Below are 21,621 nucleotides of genomic sequence, written 5' to 3' on the forward strand. Positions count from 1 at the left end.
CTCTCTCCCTCTCCAGCACCCCCCCCAACTCCCCAACCACCATCCCATCCCATACACACACACATACATATGCTCCCACACACCCACACCCACATTGAACCACACTCTCTCTCTCCCTCTCATACCCCTGGCAGCGAGTCTTTTCATCCTCACCGCACACCCCCAACATACCACTCGTATCATTGTATCCAGCCTCTTCCTGCCTTGAGCGAGTCTCTCCCCCCTATCCCGGCCTGGCGTTTCCATGTTGACTGTTGATAGGCTTGTGAGCTTATCAGCAGCAAACGTGGGAGAGCAACAGCCTGTGATTGGAGGAGCATTTTCTTTTAGAATCTTCCACTGCACTTACCTCAGGGGGGCCACATTGGGGGGCTTTGCCTGCGGGCTGGAGGTTGGACAAGCCTGTTCTATGTTATTTCATACTAATCTTAAATCTACATTCAAACTAAGAAAGCAGAAGCCATTAGGCTATATTATCTTACAACGCTGTTGGGTTGATAATGCATTTTGAGGCCCCTGTTTGGGGGCCCCATGCCACGGCATGGTGTGTTTCATTGTAAACCTGTCCCTGTTTGTAGTGCACGGGCAATTTGTTTAAGTGCACAGCCCCTTTAAACTTTTCTGCATTGCCGCACGTGTTACATGTGGTAACTTAAAGGGGCCAACTTGTGCACAGCCTTCATGGGAACATTTGGGTTTTTTGTGGCTGTGCAGCTTACCAAGAACATTGATTTTAACATCAAGAAAGACTGAGTAAGCTGGGACTCTTTTATTAGAAAAGCGAGAGAGCCTAGGGTGACCTAACAGCTGCCTTTAATATGTTGAAAGAGTGTGATAAAGATGTAGAGAAGATGTTTCCATTGTGGAATAGTCCAAAGCTAGGGTTTATAATGAAAAGATGGTCACTGATTAAATGCAGTAAAGAATTCAGGTGAAACTTCCTTAACCAGAGAGTGGTTGGAATGTGAAATTTCCGACCACATGAAGTAGTTGATGTGAATAGGATACATATATTTAAGAGAAGTACATAAGGGAGAAAGGAAAAAGTATATGCTGATAGAATTAGATAAAAATTTGCGAGAGGCGACTCAGCTGGAGCAGAAACACTGGCACAGAGAAGCTGGGTTGAATGGCCTGAATCTGTGCTGTAAGTTCTGTGTAATGAGCAAATAGAATTTCAGTTATAATATAGAGACATGATTCATTCAAACTTTCTGACATAGACAGTAAGCATACCGTGGATAGAAATGCGTAACCTGTGCAAACCTGTATATATGTTTATGTATGTTATTATATATTTCTCAAAAAATCAAGTCAAACTTTAAATGAATTTAATAAAATCTTTATTTAGAACAGAAGTTTATTTCAGCTTCAATTCTCTTGGGTCATGACCTCCAAAAATATTAATTGAAATAGCATTTATTCTAATGCATCATTTGACATCTCTGCATGGTAGGAATCTCCCATTTGTTGGTCTTTACCTTCCAACTTGCTGTTTTTCTTCTACCTAAAAATTAGAAACTAATTTTACATTTAACATAATCCAAAATTTCTGAATGAAAGCAACAGTTTTAAAAAAAAACAGTGCAAGGGAAAGAATGACAATTTTGACTACAACATGGGTCAAACGCAATCCTAATTTGTCCCAACAATGATTGGCAGTTTTATGCTGTGAGACCATAATCTGGAACTGGGTTGAGATGCTTCACAGTAATTTGACTTAGCACCAGCCCAGTTATTAAAGAGAGAATACTGTCATTATAAAATAATATATTTAATGCTCACGATGTATCACTTTTCACCAGTATGTTATCTAACCAATTCATTTCCAGGTGGAAGTGGATGACATGATGTTCAGCAGTTGTGGTAAGGGGAAGGAGAATGTAGGATTTTTTTTTAGAAACAATATGGTTGACTATGAACTTGTTATCTTTTCTACACAGCAAATGATGCCCACAGTTTCACACCGCAATCAGCGTCTCCAGACAGATATGTTCAGTCTGTTCACTGTGGAGAATCAGAGATGGAAATCACTGTTAGCAAATTTAGGAAGGTAATTATCAAGTATACTATCTTGCAACAAGGAGAGTTATTAGGTTTGCACCCAAAACGTATACAGTATCCGTGGGATTTTTGGTTTTGGGACTTATTCAAATGCTGCCAGCAAGCTGCAGGCGCCAAACGGGTGTCTGATTGCAGCTTCCTATTTGTAAGAAGGCAGATAGAGGGCAGATAATTGGCTGACTCCCACTCTGAGCATGGGGTCACAGCAGGCCATGGTAATTCTGCTTCTTCTGGGCTATAGAAATTCAAGAGACATCATTGGACTTTCCTTTGACGCCACCACAGTCCCTTTAAGGGCCACTGGTTTAGCTGCACTTTGCCTGGTATAAATGGGTGGAGCTTGCTAATTCCCAAACACTGCCAATTTGTACCTTAATATTGCACATTAAGTCTTACAGAATCACAGAATTGTTACGGTGCAGAAGGAGGCCATTTGGCCCATCGTATCTGCACCGGCTGTCTGAGCATTTTAATTTATTGCCAATCTCCTGCTTTTCCCAGTAACCCTGCACATTGTTTCTATTTAAATAATAATCCAATGCCCTCTTGAATGCCTCAATAGAACCTGCCTCCATCACACTTCCAGGCAGTGCATTCCAAACCCTAACTACTCATTGTATGAAAAAGTTTTTTCTCACCTCGCATATGCTTCTTTTGCAAAACACTTTAAAACTGTGCCCCCTGGTTCTCGATCCATTTATGAGCGGAACAGTTTCTCCCTATCTACTCTGTGCAGGCCCCTCATTATTTTGAAAACTTCTATCAAGTCTCCTCTTAGCCTTCTCCTCTCCAAGGAAAACAGTCCCAACTTCTCCAATCTTTTCTCATAACTGAAGTGTCTCATCCCTGGAACCATTCTCGTAAACATCTTCTGCACCGTCTCCAATGTGTTCACATCCTTCCTATAGTGTGGCATCCAGACTGTACACAGTACTCCAGCTGAGGTATAACCAGTGTCTTATATAAGTTCAACAAAACCTCCTTGCTCTTATACTCTATGCTCCTATGAATGAAGCCTAGAATACTGTATGCTTTAGAAACAGCTCTCTCTACCTGGCCTGCCACCTTTAATGATTTATATACATCTACACTGTCCTCCTCACAGTATACAATTCTCCCAAGTTTTGTGTCGTCTGCAAATTTTGAAATTTGTCCCCTGCACACCAAGATCTAGATCATTTATATATATCAGGAAAAGCAAGGATCCCAATACCGACACCTGGGGATCTCCACTACAAACCTTCTTCCAGCCCAAAAAAACCCATTAACCATTACTCTCTGTTTCCTATCCCTTAGCCAATTTTGTATCCACATTGCTACTGTCCTTTTTATTCCATGACCTATAACTTTCCTCACAAGTCTGTTGTGTGGCACTGTATCGAACGCCTTTTGAAAGTCCCTATATATTGCATCAATGGCCTTTCCCTCATCAACCAGCTCTGTTACCTCTTCAAAAAACTCCAGCAAGTTAGTTAGATATGATTTTCCTTTAACAAATCCATGCTGACTGTTCCGAATCAATCCACATTTTTCCATGTGACTATTAATTCTATCTTGAATAATTGTTTCTAAAAGTTTCCCCACCATCTAAGTTAAACTGACTGGTCTGTAATTGCAGGTCTGATCTTTACAATCTCTTTTGAACAAGGGCATAATGTTTGCAGTTCTCCAGTCCTCTGGCACCTCCCCTGGATCCAAGGAACATTGAAAGATTATTTTCAGCGCCTCTGCAATTTCCACTCTCACTTCCTTCAATATTCTTGGATGCATCTCATCTGTTCCCAGTGCCTTATCATCTCCTTATCAATTTTAAACCCTTCTGTGTTTCTGAGTTCCCTCCTCTGTCACCATGACCTGGGCAACATCTACCTCGTAGGTAAAGACAGGTGCAAAGTGTTCATTAGCACCTCAGCCATGCCTCTTGCCTCTATGTGTAAACCCCCTTTTTAGTCCCTAATCAGCCCTACTCCTCCTTTTACCACCCTTTTACTATTGATGTGCTTATAGAATACTTTGGGATTTCCTTTTATGTTAGCTGCCGGTCTTTTCTCATAATCCCTCTTTGATTCTCGTATTTGCTTTTTCACATCCCTTCTGAACCTTCCGTGTTCAGCTGGTTCTCAATTGTATTTGCTACCTGACACTTGTTGTAAGCATACTTTTTCTTCTTTAACTTAATTTCTATCTCCTTTGTCATCCAGGGGGCTCTGGATTTGTTTGTCCTCCCCTTCCCTTTTGGGGAAACATACTTGAATGTGCCCCAATGATCTCCTCTATGAAGGTAGCCCATTGTTCAGCTACTGTTTTTTCCGCCAACCTTTGGTTCCAGTCTATCCAGCCCAGCTCCGTTCTTGCCACGTTGAAGTCCGCTCTGTGCCAGTTGATTATTCTTACTCTGGATTGACCAATATCCTTCTCCACCGTCATCTTAAACCTTATGATACAATGATCACTGTCCCCTAAATGTTCTCCCATTGTCACTTGACCTACTTGGCCCACCTCATTCCCAAGAACCAGGTGTGGCAGTGGCTCCTTTCTTGTTGGACTGGACACATACTGCTGTAGGAAATTCTCCTGAATGCAATCTAGGAACGCTTGTCCCTCACTGCCCCTCACACTACCACTATCCCAGTCTACGGATAATTAAAGACTCCATTATAACTACTCTGACGTTTACAATGGTGTAGGACCCTAAATTGCATAATTAAGCAGCCTTGTGCTTGAAGCATATGGGTGGTTGCTCAGCCATTTACAGACCTCTCTAGAAATTGCATCCATTGGTTGTATAAGGCATTGATCATATTCCAACTGGAAAATGTTTGCAATTCTGGTCACCTAATCATGAGAACATATTGCTCTTGGCAGAGTAAAGTGATGGGCAATGAGATGATTCTGGGCATCATGACCACACCTCCTTGCGCTGACAAGCACTGAGAGATGGCAGCTCTCAGCAGGCGGGACCTCTGCCCCCTGGGGTCCTTGATCCTGGGAAGGCTTGCCACTGGCCACTTAAGTACCTGAGAGGCACTTAATTTGGCAGGCTTTCTGTGAAGAGGCGATGCAGGATTCTCGCCGGCTCTCTCACTGAGAGGCGAGATCTCCATTGCATTCATTAAATACCATGACAGAGAGTTAGCCCTTGCCAGCGTATTTGAAGGCGGGGAGGGGGCCGCATAAAATAAAACGGATGTCTTTCTGCCCATCCTGAGCTGTCCTCCATTTTATGGTGGGTGGGAAAGGCATCAGACAGCCTACCTGCCCTTAGGCCTTTTGAGGCCCTTAACTGGACATTCTGCCTCCAATGCAATAATAAGTGCAGCCAGGTAAGGCGGAACAAAGGAGGCCAGATCAGATTTGCCATCTCGGGCAAAAGTGGGAAGGAAGTGGGTGTGGGGGAGTACCTCCTTTCCGAAGGGTCCCCTGTGCCCATCATGGGCACCCACCCTCTCACCTTGCCAGGGTCCCTGATCCCTCTCCAGCTAAAAACCCGGTCTTACCTAAGTCCGGTATCCATGTTCTCTTCTTTTCGGGCATCCTTGTAGTCCCAGCTGCAGCAACCGCTGTGCCCTGGAACTGAGCTGGCATCCAATCAGATCGACTGGCAATTACCATTTGCAAGATGCTCTTTAAGCAGCACCTTCCAAACCCATGACTGCTACCATCTAGAAGGACAAGGGCAGCAGATACATGGGAACACCATCACTTGGAAGATCCCCTGCAAGCCATTCACCATCCTGACTTGGAAATATATCACCGTTCCTTCCCTGTCACTGGGTCAAAATCCTGGAACTCCCTCCCTAATAGCACGATGGGTGTACCTACACCATAGGGACTCCAGCGGTTCAAGAAGGCTGCTCACCACCACCTTCTCAAGGGCAATTAGTGATGGGCAATAAATGCTGGCCTAGCTTTAAATGGAAAAAAAAACCTCTTGAGGGTTCTGTGCCTGAGGGGCTGAAGTCTCACTCTCACCCTGTTAAGGCCGTCCCCAGCATATTATCACTGCAGGGCAGCCCATTTTAAAGTCGGCGATCTGCGGATAGGTTTCCCGACTATGGGGGGGAGGGGAGGCGAAGAATATGCCTCCATAAAATCCACCCCAATGTTTCTGACTCTTGCCACACAGTTTCTCTTCATTTTTATTGATCCTGGCCTTACGTATTAAAATTTGGCTAAGTTTGTTTTTCCCATTTTTCTGCTCTTTTTCTTTTCACAGAACTTAATTCAACAAATCACGTTACTGGATGACAATTGCAAAGGAAGCAGTAATGAAACACACTTCCACCTAAAATACATTCCTTACACAGAGTGTAACACTAAAGAAATCGGAGATAACTACACGAACAAGGTAGGAGTTATCCCTCCTAATTAAAAAAAAGTCCAAGAAAAGTTAATACTAATATATTGATTTTATTGGGATATAACTACACAAAAAATAATTGAATAAGTTATGAGCATAACTGATAGCACAATAGGGAATGATAGCAGAGTGATAATATTACTGGATTAGAGGCCTGGACGAATGCTCCAGGACGAGTTTAAATTCAGTTAATTAAATAATCTGAAATAAAAAGCTATTGTAGGCTGTTCCTATCCCTGGTTTGTAGGTTTACTCTGGGTATCAACAACTCAAAACTACCAAGTTTGTCCACTCCAAGCAAGTTTATTTAATGCTTCACAACTCTAATACAATTATATACTCGTGTATCCACGCAGGTCGGGTTGCTGGTTGCTTGGAAGATCCGAGAATCAAATCAGAGGGGATGATCAGTTCTCCTCGTTCTGATCTCAAGTAGTTGATCAGACTACGTCATTCCCGAGTTAACTAGCTTATCACCTTCGGAGCACCTTCTCTTATACCCCGTTCTCCACATACATCCTGCATGATCAGGCTTTGATAGGTCGCCAGTGTCCAGGTCTTGATGATTGGCCTGTTGACCACTGGCAGGTGTCACAAGTGTGCCACGTCTACCACAGTCGCTTGAGCTTTCACCAGTCCAAACATCTGCTTGTTTTTCAAAGGTCTCATCTCTCAGTTTCGATCACACATGGCAGCTAGTTCTCTTAGCTATCGCCTATCAGGAAGATAAGTAGACATTGTCTAACCCCGTGGCACCTTGGGTCTCCAAGCAACCAGTCCCGATTACATTATTAATATATATTTAGCAGTCCTTCACTCCTTCACCTTATGAGCCTCTGGACTACAGTATTCTTACTTCCCCATTTCCCATCTCACTTCACTTTACATTATGTCTATTCAGCAAGTTCCGTTTTCTTTCCTTCAAACAATTATTTTTCTTGAATCTGTGTTCGACCCCCTCCAAATACTTTAAGTCACGTCTTGTATAGTTCACAAACTTTAAGTGGTCGCCTACACTATTTTCAGTAATGATAACCATGAAACCACTGGCTTGTCATAAAATCTAATGCCCTTTAGGGAGAATATCTGCTGCCCTGACCCAATCTGGCCTATATGTGACACCAGACCCACAGCAATGTGGTTGACTATTAACTGTTCTCTGAAAAGGCCTAGCAAGTCATCCAGTTGTATCAAATTGCTACTGAAAAGCCAAATAACAATAAAACAGGATGGACCACCTGGCATCAACCTCGGCACCATATAGACGGAAGGCAGCCCTTCACACTGACATCTGAGGACTTGTGCCAAAATTGGGAGACCTGTATCATAGACTAGTCAAGCAACAGCATGACAAAGTCATACTCACAGAATCATACCTTTCAGCCAATGTCCCACAATTCTCCACCACCATCCCTGAGAATGTCCCAATGGCAGAACAGACCCACCAGAGGTGGCATCACAGTGGTGTACAATTGGGAGGAAGTGATCCTGAGAGTCCTCAATATTGACTTGCAACAGGTTAAACTTGAGCATGGAAACCTCCTACTGATTATGATGTACTGCACACCCCGCGCCCCCCCTCCTCAACTTCAACTGATGAATCTGTACTCCTCCATATTCAAAATCATTTGGAAGAAACACAAAGGGTAGCAAGGTATCAGAATGCATATTGGGTGGGGGACTTCAATGTCCGTCATCAACAGTGGCTTGGTAGCACTATTACTGACAAGCTGGCTAAAGCCGAAAGTCTTGGCTGCCAGACTTGGTCTGTGGCAGGTGGTGAGAGAACCATCACAAGGGAAAAACCTACTGGACCTCAGCCTCATCAATCTACCTATCACAGATGCATCTGCCCATGATGATATTAGTAGGAGTGACCACTGCACAGTCCTTGTGAAGACCAAATTCTGCTTTCACACTGAGGACATACTCCATCACGTTAAATGTAATAGATTAAAAAAAAATCTAGCAGCCCAAAACTGGGGATCCATGAGGCGCTGTGGGCCATCAGCAGTAGCAGCATTGTATTCCACCACAATCTATAACTTCATGACCCAGCACCTCCCTAGCCTACCATTACTATCAAGCCATGGGACTAATCTTGATTCAATGACGACTGTAGGAGAGCATGCCAGACACATCACCAGACATACCACATTGGTACCTCATTTTTAGGTGAAGCTACAACACAGGACTACAAAAATGCTAAACAGCAGAAGCAGCATGCTACAGACAAAGCCAAACTGACCTTTATTCTGCTATTAAAACCTACTCTGGACCAAAGTTTTCCTTTTTTATAGTATCACTACCACTCCCTTTGTGTTGAGTTCCATGACGTCTTTGTCATTTAATCTCTCCTGCACTCCAACTTATCTTTGAGTTTCTATTTTGCTCCACGTGCCCCACTCCCCTTTTTCAACAGCATAAAAGCCATCACATTTCTACCTCTTTCCAGTTCTGAAGAAGTCATATTGGACTCGGAACGTTAACACTGTTTCCCTCTGTACAGATGCTGCCAGACTTGCTGAGTTTTTCCAGTATTTTCTGTTTTGATTTCAGATTTCCAGCATCTGCAGTATTTTGCTTATAATTTATAGAGATTCTTTTACCATATTTTATGCCTTATGAAGTATGTACAGAGGCACTTGGAGGAAGATCTATGTAGAGTACAGAGGGTACTGTAAAAATTTCAAATGAATAAGGAGTGCACTATCAACAGTATTCTAGTATAAGCCAATATCTTCAAAAGAGATTGAAAGAAAATAAAAGAACTGGGGGTGGGAAAAGATTTGTGAAATAAATTAATGGAAGGCATGATTTAAGCACAGTTTCTGCAAACTGTTTATAGTGACTGGATTAATGAGTTTAGAGCCTGGCTGGGAAGCATTTGTTTCCTTTTTAAGGAAGCAATCGTACAACAAACAGATTAAAGTTCTGTGGTGCTGCCACACCTGGTGGTGAATAGTGGTGGACAATTAAACAACTGAGTGGAGGAGGAGATGCCATGAACATCCCATCCTCAATGCTGGTGAAACCCGGCACATCGGTGCAAAAGACAAGGTTGAAGCATTTGCAACCATCTTCAGCAAGAAGTACTGGGTGGGTGATTCACTTCAGCTTCCTCCTGAGGCCTCTAGCATCATAGATGCCAGTCTTCAACCAATTCATCAGTTTACTCAATCTTCCTGGCCAGATATAAAATATGCAATAATTAATGACAGCTTGCCGGTAGTGCAGTTTGAGGTTTTTACATTTCTGGATCATATTCTTTTCTAAGAAATACTGTTGTGTCACATTGAACCAGATGATTCTGGAGGAGGAGGTAGTGGCGGGGTTGTCACAATGAAACATCTGAAATCATGCTCTGAGGGTAAGTTGCAGAGCATATCTAAGTCTCTCTTCCACCAGGATCAGTCTTGTTGACCTCCTAGCATTTGGCTCAGAAGTGGTGGAATTCTTGGAATAGAGCATAATTCTTTAACAGAGAATGAGATAGTATCTAGTACGCGATGCCTCCTAATAAAGGTTAAAATCAGGGGCGTATTGCCAAATTTTGAGAGTTCCAAGAAAATGTGTTGGCCATCTAATTTCTAAATCTTCTATTCTGTTGTTTTCCTTTGTATTAATCATTTTTGAGTCCCCAGACGCCAGTAAACTATGCTTTTTAAGTGAAAAATATTAGTGCCGGTAGGCATTTTATTTCGAACCATGTGTTATTTTGAATCATTAGTCTTTAGCATAGCTAGAATTTCATTATGAAACAGTCTAATTATTTAATTCAAACGTATTAAAAACATGAATTACAGTAAACTTTACTTACTTCTGACTGGGGGATAGTATATAGAGGGGCCACTGCTTTTTTTGATTCACATTAATAGAACCTAGACCTGGGTGTACAGGGCACAATTTCAAAGTTTGAAGATGATGCAAGACTTGGAAGTATTGTGAACTGGGAAAGGAGTCAGTTTTAAGGAGTGTCTTAAGGGAGGAAAATGAGGTAGAGAGGCAGGGAGGTGTAAGGAGGGAAATCCAGAATTTAGGGATCCACAATAATATTTTGCTAATATATATTGGCGTTTTAGATTTTTAATTTTGACCAACACAGAGTAGGGTGAGGGAAATTGGAAATGAGCTACCAGATGAAAAACCTCTGTCAGCACTATTATTTTGCGTGTGCATCCCTCCTGTACGGAGTAGTCTCTGATACATTATATAGCCATAGCTTTAATCCCTCCAGCCTGCTGATGTGGAACCCTGGGAACTCATGTTAAGTTAGAATTCAAAAACAAATCCTGGTTAATACTGTGTTGTGGATAGACATCAGAAACTTTGGAAAGACCTCTATGTTAAAAATGAAGTCCTACTTTTTAAAGAATGTTCACTTCTAATTGATCTACTGTCAGTTTGATATCTTAATATATGGTGAGAGTACGATAATGGTCATCAGTATTTTGTTAGACTTTGCCAGTATATAACTGTTAAAAGTAATATAAAAAGAAATAAGCACACTCTTTGCTCTTAACTTGGAACTTTCAGCTGCTTTGACATTTTTTTAAGTGCAAAAGTGTATTTAGGGATATATAAGGTGCATATAAGTTATTCCTATTGAACTTGGATATATGTGTACGTAAGGGAGATGGAACTTCCCTGCAGCTGCACCCAGTTTTCATCACCCACTAAATTTAATGGATTATTACTCAACCTTTACTTTGTGGCTGAGAAATATGGTACATCACCATAAAGGTCTTAGTATGTTCGGAAAGCTGGTTAAAAAAAACACTGGGCTACAAAAAATAAATATTGGAAAATACAATAATAGTTATTTATTGGGACAGATCATGTGTGGTATATTAACAACCCATATCTCTAAGATTGAAACATCAAACATATTTTTGAAGGGCAAAGCACTTTTTTCCTGTAATCTGGAGATGCAGTATATCAGCAGTGTTTTATTGTCCAATGTTCACAATCGTGATGTGGCACTGGGATAAAAGAAGCATGTTAGCAAATCTCAGTTGTTCCTATCTATTTTTTGGCCTTGTTGCATGTTACATACTTAACACTGTAAACATTAATGATCAGATTAATTTGAATAATTGTGCAATCATTCAAATGGCTCTTTGCTATATCCTTCCGTTATTCGGGATTTTTAAAGATTGGATTTTCTTCTGAATTTAAAACTGCGAAAACACCGGTCAAGCTGTTCAATGCCTGGAGTGTTTCCCACCAATTTATCCTTTACATTATAATTTGAGACCCAAGTATTTTCAACCTGACTTTCAAAAGAAAGCAATCTCTTACCCAGTCCCACTTCCTCAGAATCCAATACCAACACCTGCCCATTTGAGTAAGGGAGACACAGCCAGAGAGGTAACATAATCAGTTCAACCTCATTAAACTGATACACCATGAACTGCTGAGCACCCAGGCTCCACAGGGTGCAGATGGCTCCAAACACTCAGTGTTTGGAACTGTCTGCACCCACACCCCACCCCCACCTTTCCCAGGCCCTGGTTGGAGGTGCCAGAGCGGCAATCTGGTGCAGTAAAGCAGCACTACATCCTGGATAAAATACAAACAAAAACGGAGTTCAAGAACCTTTCTATATTGTAATACTACCTGTAAAAAGATATTTTGGTACATAGGCATAAGAAAAAACTGTTGGAAATAGAACATCAATGTTAGAATTGGGCCTTTGTGTATGTTGAGTTAACAGATCTCAGGACAGCGATGGAATGCCACAGTTAGTATCTCTGGGCTGTGGGAACGGGAAAATCTGCCAAGTTTCTCATTCCTGCTCATGATCCAGCAAACCTTGCTGCAAAATTTCCATGAAGCAACCTTGGTCAAAGACCAGGAACTGGTTTGGCTTTGAACCTGTTTCCCCAGCCCCATGATCAAACAGCATGCTGTCAATTTGTCTAGATCATGAATCAATAATCAGATGAGCAAGGTAATAGAGAGTTGTTAATGACTATTGAACAATACTATTGTATGTTAGTGCCTTCTGAAGAAAATGAATGGTTAGTGAGTAAAAAAGGAACTGCTAAATAGATTAAAATACATAAGCAGAATCTATGTCAAATTCCACCAGACCTAATGCGTGTTTTTACTTGAACCAATCAGTGTGCAAATCAATTCGACTCAACTCTAACAAAATATTATTTTCTATACAGCTAAAGGTGAAGTTGTACAATGGAACTGAAATAATGCATGATGTAAGTAATCTTTTTAGTGCATATTACTGATGCAAATAGATTTTGTTTGTACACACAACCAGCTCATGAATATTGCAGAGTATGAGCATAATACACAACCCATAATCCATAGTAGGTGATAAAATTGAGGTAATAAAATGCTAGTTTCATTAATAATGATCATGAAACTATTGAATTGTTGTTAAAAACCCATCTGGTTAACTAATGTCCCTCGGGAGGAAATCTGCCATCCTTGCACAATCTGATCTACATGTGACTCCAAACTCTCAGCAGTATGGTTGGCTCTTAACTGCCCTCTGGAATGGCCTAAGAAACCACTCGGTTGTATCATTACCACTACAGAAAAAAGCACTATCTATCTACACCACATAGATTCAAGAAGATTCACCACCACTTTTTCAAGGGCAATTACGTATGGACTTGTTGGTCTTGTTGCCTTTGCTAGTGACGCTCACTGTAATAATAATAAATTATTGCAGGTCTGCCTGTAGTATCAACAGCAATAAAATACTGACTAACGAGATCATAACCTGCACACTTGAATGCTCCTCTGCCAAGCATATAAAAAAAAAGTAGAATTGATTCTGCTATGGTAAAAGCATGTTGCTGCTCCCTGCGCGGGTTTCTTGCAGAGATTGCATTGGGGTCAGCAAGTGAGTTAACCAATGAGACAGCAATTTTTAACACTGTTCTATAATTATTGCAGAAGTGTACACATATACCAAGCGTGCCAACAGAAGGCTAAAACAAAATCTGCTCCTTTTGAGGTTGCTGTTGGAAGTATTGTTCTGTTCCTAGCTGAAAAATTGCCCCGATTTGGAGCAAGCCTCACTTCCTGCAACAATATAACAAATGCTACTCATTTACAGTTATCATACAATGATGAACTATCATATAAATTAATCCTCAAGCACTAATAGATTATCCAGAATACATCATGAAATACAGTACTGTATCTTCCAATTCACTGTGATGAACAAAACAGGGGATTTGCTAAATAAGGAACTATTACCTGCCAGTTCTTTATGCAAAGTGACTTTCTGGTTTTTGATCACCTTGGGCTGGATTTTTAGCCTCTGCCAGGGCCAATAATGGAGGTGGGCAGGTGCTGAAAATAGTGCTGCCGGTCATGGAAAATAAGTGAGGGAGGGAGAGGTGCTTCAAAGTGAAACTGCATTCTCTTCAACTTTAATAAATTTAAAATAAAAAGTGGCCTTTGCAGCTCGGCCTCTATTGTGGGTCGGGAGGTTTCGTTCTACAGGGTGGCCTGCGACTGTTCTATACCTAGACAGACAGGGAGAGCCTAGGGCTTCTAGGCCTCCCTGGAGCACTGGCAATCTGGTCTGCTGCCTCCAGGCAACCAAGCTGTCTCCCACCTAGTCAGCCTCCTTCAATTGACCTTAAATGGCCTTTATTTAATACACACAGTTCCCTAGGCTCCCACTTGATTGGCACCCCATCCACAAACGTTCACTCCCTCCACCGCCGATGCACAGTGCAGCAATGTGTACCACCTACAAGATGCACTGCAGGGACACACCAATGCTCCTTAGACAGCACCTTCCAAACCCACGACCACTACCATTTAGAGGGGCATGGGCAGTATCTTCTGAGAACACCACCATCTGGAAGTTCTCCTCCAAGCTACACACCACCCTGACTTGGAACTATATCACCGTTCCTTCACTGTCGCTGGGTCAAAATCCTGGAACTCCCTCCCTAACAGCACTGTGGGTGTATCTGCAATCATGTGGACTATAGCGATTCAAAAAGGCAGCTCACCACCATCTTCTCAGGGGCAATTAGGGATGGATAATAAATGCTGGCCTAGCCAGCAACACCCAAATCCACATCGTGCTCAGGATGGAGCCTAGAACTATGTTATTAAATAACAGCTGGTCAATTTAATGAGGCTGACTAGGCGGGAGACAGCTTAGTTGCCTGGAGGCGACAGACCAGGGTGCCAGTGTATCAAGCAGGCCCAGAGGCTTTCCCTGTATGCCTAGGTGTAGAGCAGCTGCAGACTACCCTGTAGAACGGATTCCCCCACAGTGGTGGCCCAGCTGCAAAGGCCATTTTTTTATTTTAAATTTATAAAAGTCAAAGAGAGTGTGCCTTCATTTTGAAGAACCACTCCCTCACTTACTTCCCATGGCATTCTGCTGCTTTCAAGCTGAAGGTTGTCTAATTGGCCATCTGGCTTTGGGAGCCTGCCCACTATCCTTAATTGAACAGTATGCCTGCGCCCTGGCCACTAATTGGCCACTCCAGGGAAAATCACATTGAGTGACTGTTTCCCCTCCCACATTTGAGCCTGATTGTGGGGTTTAGAAATCTTCATGGAAAATCCTGCCCCTCGACCTTGGCACTCTGAATATTACAGTACTGATTAAGGTGTCAGCTTTGACCTAATAACAGCAATCTTGTCTCTGAGTCAGAAAGGCATGGGTTCATGCCGCTCTCCAGTGATTTGACTACATAATCCAACTTGGCACTTCAATATAGAACGATTGGCGTGCTGCATTTTGAAGGGGCCGCTTTTTGGATGAAACTTTAAATTGGGGCTCTGCCTACTCTCAAAAGTGGACATAAAAGATCCCATTCGAAGATGATCAGGGATGTTACAGTGTCCTGGCCAATATTTATCTATCAGCCAACATAGCTAAAACTAATTATCAGGTCATTTACCTCATTGTTGTTTGTAGGATCTTGCTTTGTGCAAATTGACTCCAGCATTTTTCTACATTACAACAGAGACTACACATGGGGGAAAAATAGTTAATTCACTGCAGAGCTCTATGGGATTCTTGAGGTCGTGAAAATTGCACTCTTCCTTTCAATTAATTTATTGTGCTGCTCATCTATTTTTAAAATGGCTAGGATAGTATTTCATGGATAATCTTAATTGGAATTAAGCTTCCCTTTAATAATGAGGTTATACTCATTGTGATTTATAATTTTGTTTCCTCTTGTTTTTCATTAATCAGGTGCATTGCCCACGTATACAGGAGGTTTGTGATCTCGTTAAACGTAATATTATTGGCGAGAAAGGCTATACCAGAATTCTTGAGCATTGTGACTTTAAAAAACCATTCTCAAAGATTTACAACAACACAGCTGTCTATGGAGAGGTACAATAATATTTTACTTCAATTTTTAAATCAGTTTTGTCTAAGGTTTATATGTTTGACCTTTGACTGGCTATTATGCTTATCTTACTCTTTCACCCTCATCTACAGAAATCTTTATAAAATATGTGCAGTTGACTCCTGTTAAGTGATTTGACACATTTAATCCATTTGCCAGGAACTCAGTCTGTGTAACATTTACCTATTATAAAATTTACTAAAGGTTAAACTATAGTGACCTTCCTTTTTGGAATCCATGTTGACAAGTCTTCATTATATTTTCAATTTCCAGACGGTTTTTATTGTATCTTTGAGTAAGGATTCCATTATCTTTCCTACTACCACTTTAAGTTTAATATTCCCTGGGCTTGTTCCATCATCCGTTTTTAACACATAGGAATCACATTAGCTGTCCACAAGTCCTCTGGCATTGTTCCCTTTTTAATGATCCTTTTGTACACGTGATATTGTCCCTGCTATCTTTTCACTAATTTATTTTAATATGTGCGGATCCTATCCATCTGGTCTAGGGTTTTTATCTTACCCAAGCCTGATTAGCTTATCAATTTTCTCCCCCTTTCTATCTTAAATGTCTTTGTATCTTTTTTGTACTCTTCTTCTGATGCCATGTTCCCTTTAACAAGCAGGGAAGAACTAGGTTTAACATCTCTTTCTTACAAAACATGTAAAATAATTTAGGGCTATGTCCATGAATATTAATGTAATATACTTGACAACCACCGCATTGCCTACCTGGCACTTCAAATCCACCTTCTGCACATCCTTTTATGTGCTATGAATGGGGCAACAATTTGTTTACTCTGAAAAGTTACATTTAATGCCTTTTGGATCTTGTATCCTTTTTCTGGATTTTCTATCATACATATAATAGAGTATCTTGCATATGAATTGGATATTCCTGATGTGCCTTGAATCTCAATGAATCTTCAAATTTATCTACCCCATAGTTGAACTGACTAACCTTACACAAGTTAACACAAGAACACATGAAATGGGAGCAGGAGTAGACTGTATGACCCACTGAGCCTGCTCCGCCATTCAGTATGATCAGGCTGATCTTGGGCTTCGTCTCCATTTTCCTGCCTGCTCCCCATACCCCTTAATTCCCTGTGTGACCAAACATCTGTCTATCCAGCCTTAAATGTATTCAATGATGGAGCATCCACAACTCTCTAGACAGGGAATTTCAAATATTCACAAGCCTTTTGAGAGAAATAATTTCTCCTCATCTCTACTAAATGATTGGCTGCTAAATACCTATGTAGATGATTAATGGGTGCTTCAGCAGCATTGTCAAAAATGCTTTTTTAATTTTAGTCTCAGTTGTGCATTAGTTGTATTATATGTAATTGCCAAGAAAGCATAGCGAGTAAACATTTCCCCATGTATACTCGAAGCTGAGGGATAATAACCTCATTTGGTGCATGCTCATTGGAATTCGAGTAAGTTAACCTCCAAAGTACACTATAGCCTTATTGCTTGCTTTCAATTGTAATTGTATTATATACTAGAGATTTGTAATAAAATCTGAAATTTAACTGTGGTAACATGTGAATGAAGAACATATTAAAGAAATGAAAATAATACATGAGAAATGATCATTACTTGTTTGATCTAATTAGTCATATAAACAAAGTTCAAATTTGAAGTTCAAACACAACCTTAAATTTGATCTTGCTTCAAAGCAATTATACATTGTTGAACTGATTAAACTGTTCAACTTTTTATGGCTCCATCCTTTTTTGGATCCTCAGCTATATTTTTTCCTAGATATTCAACACAATCCCATCCTCCTCCAGTTAACAAACCCACTACAGCTTCTAGTACCAACCTGCTGTAACTCATCTGGCTGAACATCAGGGGAGTTTAACTGAGCTACACCAGTAGCGTAAAGTGGACTCATAGTAAATTGGCAGCCAATTTTTCACTGCACCCAATCTTTCAACTTAAATACACAGAATGATAGTTTAAACTCTTTGTAGGCTGATTATCTAGTCTCATTGGCAATGTTTTCCAAGTCAATGGAAAACAAAAACTGGTGCAGTTTCGCTACGACCCTCTTTCGAGCTGCTGGTGTAAACCAGTTTCACCCTCTATGTGGAATTTCTGTGGAAAGAATGTTGTAGGATGATTTGCTACAAATTAGCTGAGAACTGATGAAATCAGTTGCTCTTTTTACAGTGCCTCGGAACATCAACCTTCTATTGTCATGCTTCCCTCTCTGTGTATTCTCTTTTTATGTTAGTGTTTGCAGATAATGAACTGCCCAAATTCATTGACATGTTTCATAAAATAGTAATACAAACTATTGACTTACTTTTATTGAAGCTGAACTATTCCTAAACCTATGAAAACATATTACAATGTGATGTCCTATATAAATAAGGTTTATTTATGTTATGTTATGTATGTTGTGCTGCACAACATTAATTGAAATTTCATATTTTTGTAGATTTTACTCCCTTCGTTCGGACCACAGGTGATCAATGATATGAAACTTCAAAACTGCTCTCTCATCCCAAGATTTACCATCAGTTCAATAAATAAAAGTGTCCTTCTTCCTAACATCTCATTGGCTATTAGTAACCTAAAACCGCACAAAACCAAATGTGATCGAACAGAAATATTGCACACCCGTTTCAAGTTTATGTTCCGTAATTTATGGAGCCCAGTTGTTGAGGATGCAGTCATGGAATGTGGTATAGAAGCATGTTTTAATTCGGTAAGTCACTGTTCCAAAATGTAACGATATTATTGGTTTACTTAAGTATTTTAACAATATCAACCCTTTGAGATTTTAGTTAATACTGCTTAGTCCAAATTTTGCTATATCTTACAAAATTGTTTGAAAGAAACCTTAAGATACACAAGAACACGAGAATTAGGAGCTGGAGTAGACCATTTGGCCCCTTGAGTCTGCTCCGCCATTCAATAAGATCATGGCAGACCTGATTGTGGCCTCAACTCCAATTTCCTGTCTTACCCCCCACCCCCACAACCCTTGACTCTCTTGTGGATCAAAAAATGTATCTAACTCAGCCTGCACTGCTCTCTGGGGAAGAGAATTCCACAGACTAACAACCCCCTGAGAGAAAAAAATTCTCCTCAGCTCAGTTTCAAATGGGCCACCCCTAAATTTTTAAACTGTGTCTTCTGGTTCGAGACTCTCCATAAAGAGAAACATCCTCTCAGCATCCACCCTGTCAAGTCCCGTCAGGATCTTACAGTCTCAATAAGATCACGTCTCATTCTCCTAAACTCCAATGGGCATGGACCCAAACTGCTTAACCTTTCCTCATAAGATAACCCCTTCATCCCAGGAATCCCCTTGCAATAAATGCCAACATTCCATTTGTTTTCCTAATCAATTGCTGCATCTGCATACCAATTTTTTGTGATTCATTTACCAGGGCACCCAGATCCCTCTGTACCATAGAATTCTGTAGTCTCTCTCCATTTAAATAATCTCCTGCTTTTCTGTTCTTCCTGCCAAAGTGGACAAGTCCACATTTTCTCACATTATACTCCATCCACCAAATTTTTGTCCACTCACTTAACCTATGTAAATCCCTTTATAGATTCTTTATGTCCTCTTGACAACCTACTTTCCGACCTGTCTTTGTGTCATTTGCAAATTTAGCAACCATACATTTGGTCCCTTCATCCAAGTCATTGATATAGATTGTAAATAGTTGAGGCCCCAGCTCTTACCCCTGTAGCCCTCCACTGATTACAGCTTGCCAACCTGAAAAATGAGCCATTTATCACTACTCTCTGCTTTCTGTTAGCTAATCCTCTACCCATACTAATATGTTACCCTCTACAACATGAGCTGCTATTTTGTGAAATAACCTTTGATGTAACCCCTTATTGAATGTCTTTTGAAAATCCACGTACACGACATCTACAGGTTCCTCTTTGTCTACTTTGTTTATTACTTCCTCAAAGAACGCTAATAAATTAGTCAAGCACAATTTCACAAAACCATGCTGATTCTGAGTGAGTGATGAAATGAGCATTCTGGAAAATAATTGGAATGCTTGGAAAACAAAATGAAAACACCAGGTGGAATGGTGCCAGTGCTTTTGCTTTGTGAACCTATTCCTTCCAGCAGCAATAGAAAATGAGAACTTCAATGGAGCAGATGCATATTATGTCAAATGTAGTTACTCAAATGTTGCTTGTCAACATTATGGAAAAGATAAAATTGTATAATAACAGTTTAAGTACAATTAGGGAATTTTAGTGAAGAAGTAATATTACTGGTGCATGTGAAATAAACCCAAAGATCTTGTGCCTTCCTAGGGTATAAGCTTCTAGGTCTATAAGCTTTCATAACTATCACTGAATGAGTTACATCCAAATAATATAAATTTACCTGTTGTTATTCCTAGACTTGCTTTTTGTGGAATAGAGCAACTAAAGCATTGAAAATTGACAACAGTAGGCCTCCACATCCTGGTAAGTTCAACTTTCTATTGAAGCACATAAACCATTTGGTCATGAAAATGTTTAACATTAAACAGTTTAATTTTATAATGTGTTTTTTTATTATGCTTTTCATAATTTTTACTTCAAACAATAACATTATTTGTTTGAATTTGTGTAAAAAAGGTAAAGAAGTGAAGACAAATAGAAAGGAGAGGTTGAAGACATAAAAAGACAGAGTAGCACAATGGGTTTAGCTATTATTTTTTAATTTCTTGGATTTATTTTGGATCCATTGGGGCTGATGGGAAAAACCTCTTCTCTCTTCATATAAGTTTAGAATATTGTATTGTACTTAATGGGCACCAGTCCACAAAACAAAGCTGGACAGTAGCATTGCCCAGTAGCACAGAGCACTCAGAAAGAATGCAAAATATAGGAAGTAGAAACAGGGTCCTCTTCTGAGGCTCACGTTAAGGAACACTGCCAGAGAGGGGGATTTATTTTATGCACCCCATTTATGATAAATGTATTTATGATCATTGTTGCAAATAACACATGGGGAAACTTGTCCCATAATTAGAACAAAGTAAAGAGTTTTAATTTGCATGTACAGTCTGTGGTAGGATTGACCTGATGCCAAAGCTTAAAAAAGTCTTTAGGTTTTCTCTTCTAGGTTGCACATGTTCTATTCTAGATAGTCAGGCAGCGAGGAACGGAATGGGAGCCTAATCTTTACCCACTTATAAGCTTTCATTTACAGAGGCACACATTACAAACATGCACCTTCAAACCCGACAACCACAGTTTCAGTCATCTACATGTAGGAGCACAAGTGAATCCCCAGTTAATGCCCAGCACCAGAATATGATTATTGAGTCATTGAGTAATTGAGGTCTACAGCACACAAAAAGGCCCTTTGGCCCATTGAGTCTGCACCGGTCAAACAAGTACCTAACTATTCTAATCCCATTTTCCAGACTAGACCCATAGCCTATGCCATGGCATTGCAAGTGCACATCCAGATACTTTTTAAATGTTATGAGGGTTTCTGCCTCTACTACCCTTTCAGGCAGTGAGTTCCAGATTCCCACCACCCCCTGGGTGAAACAATTCTTCCTCACATCCCCTTTAAACCTCCTGCCCCTTACCTTAAATCTATGCCCCCCTGGTTATTGCTCCCTCCACCAAGGGGAAAAGTTCTTTCCTGTCTACCCTATCTATGCCCCCCATAATTGTCCTTCAACACCTGCTCAGGAAGTGCATCCAGCTGCTTGAACTCAGGTTTTCTGACAGTAAGGAGTGGTTGGAGGGCTTACTGGTGGCCGAGAATTTCCTTAAGTGCATATTCCAGGAGGGGGTCACCCGGCAGCCACGGGGAGTTCTGGGGAATACCAGATGG

At 40.7% G+C, this 21,621-nt stretch overlaps 1 protein-coding gene across 3 annotated transcripts in view; it reads left to right on the top strand.

Annotated features, from left to right (window-relative positions):
- The window catches only part of LOC144685478 (transforming growth factor beta receptor type 3-like), a 154,954-nt gene that overhangs the window by 107,116 nt on the left and 26,217 nt on the right, over positions 1-21,621 (top strand). For all 3 annotated transcript variants that reach the window (XM_078550032.1, XM_078550031.1, XM_078550033.1), the window contains 6 exons: positions 1,944-2,053; positions 6,281-6,412; positions 12,601-12,642; positions 15,630-15,773; positions 18,244-18,513; positions 20,186-20,252. In XM_078550032.1, the coding sequence (XP_078406158.1) occupies positions 1,944-2,053; positions 6,281-6,412; positions 12,601-12,642; positions 15,630-15,773; positions 18,244-18,513; positions 20,186-20,252 (765 nt within the window). The remainder of the gene's footprint in view (positions 1-1,943; positions 2,054-6,280; positions 6,413-12,600; positions 12,643-15,629; positions 15,774-18,243; positions 18,514-20,185; positions 20,253-21,621) is intronic.

Source organism: Cetorhinus maximus, chromosome 10 (genome assembly GCF_964194155.1).
Source record: "Cetorhinus maximus chromosome 10, sCetMax3.hap1.1, whole genome shotgun sequence".
Taxonomy (NCBI): Eukaryota; Metazoa; Chordata; class Chondrichthyes; order Lamniformes; family Cetorhinidae; genus Cetorhinus; species Cetorhinus maximus.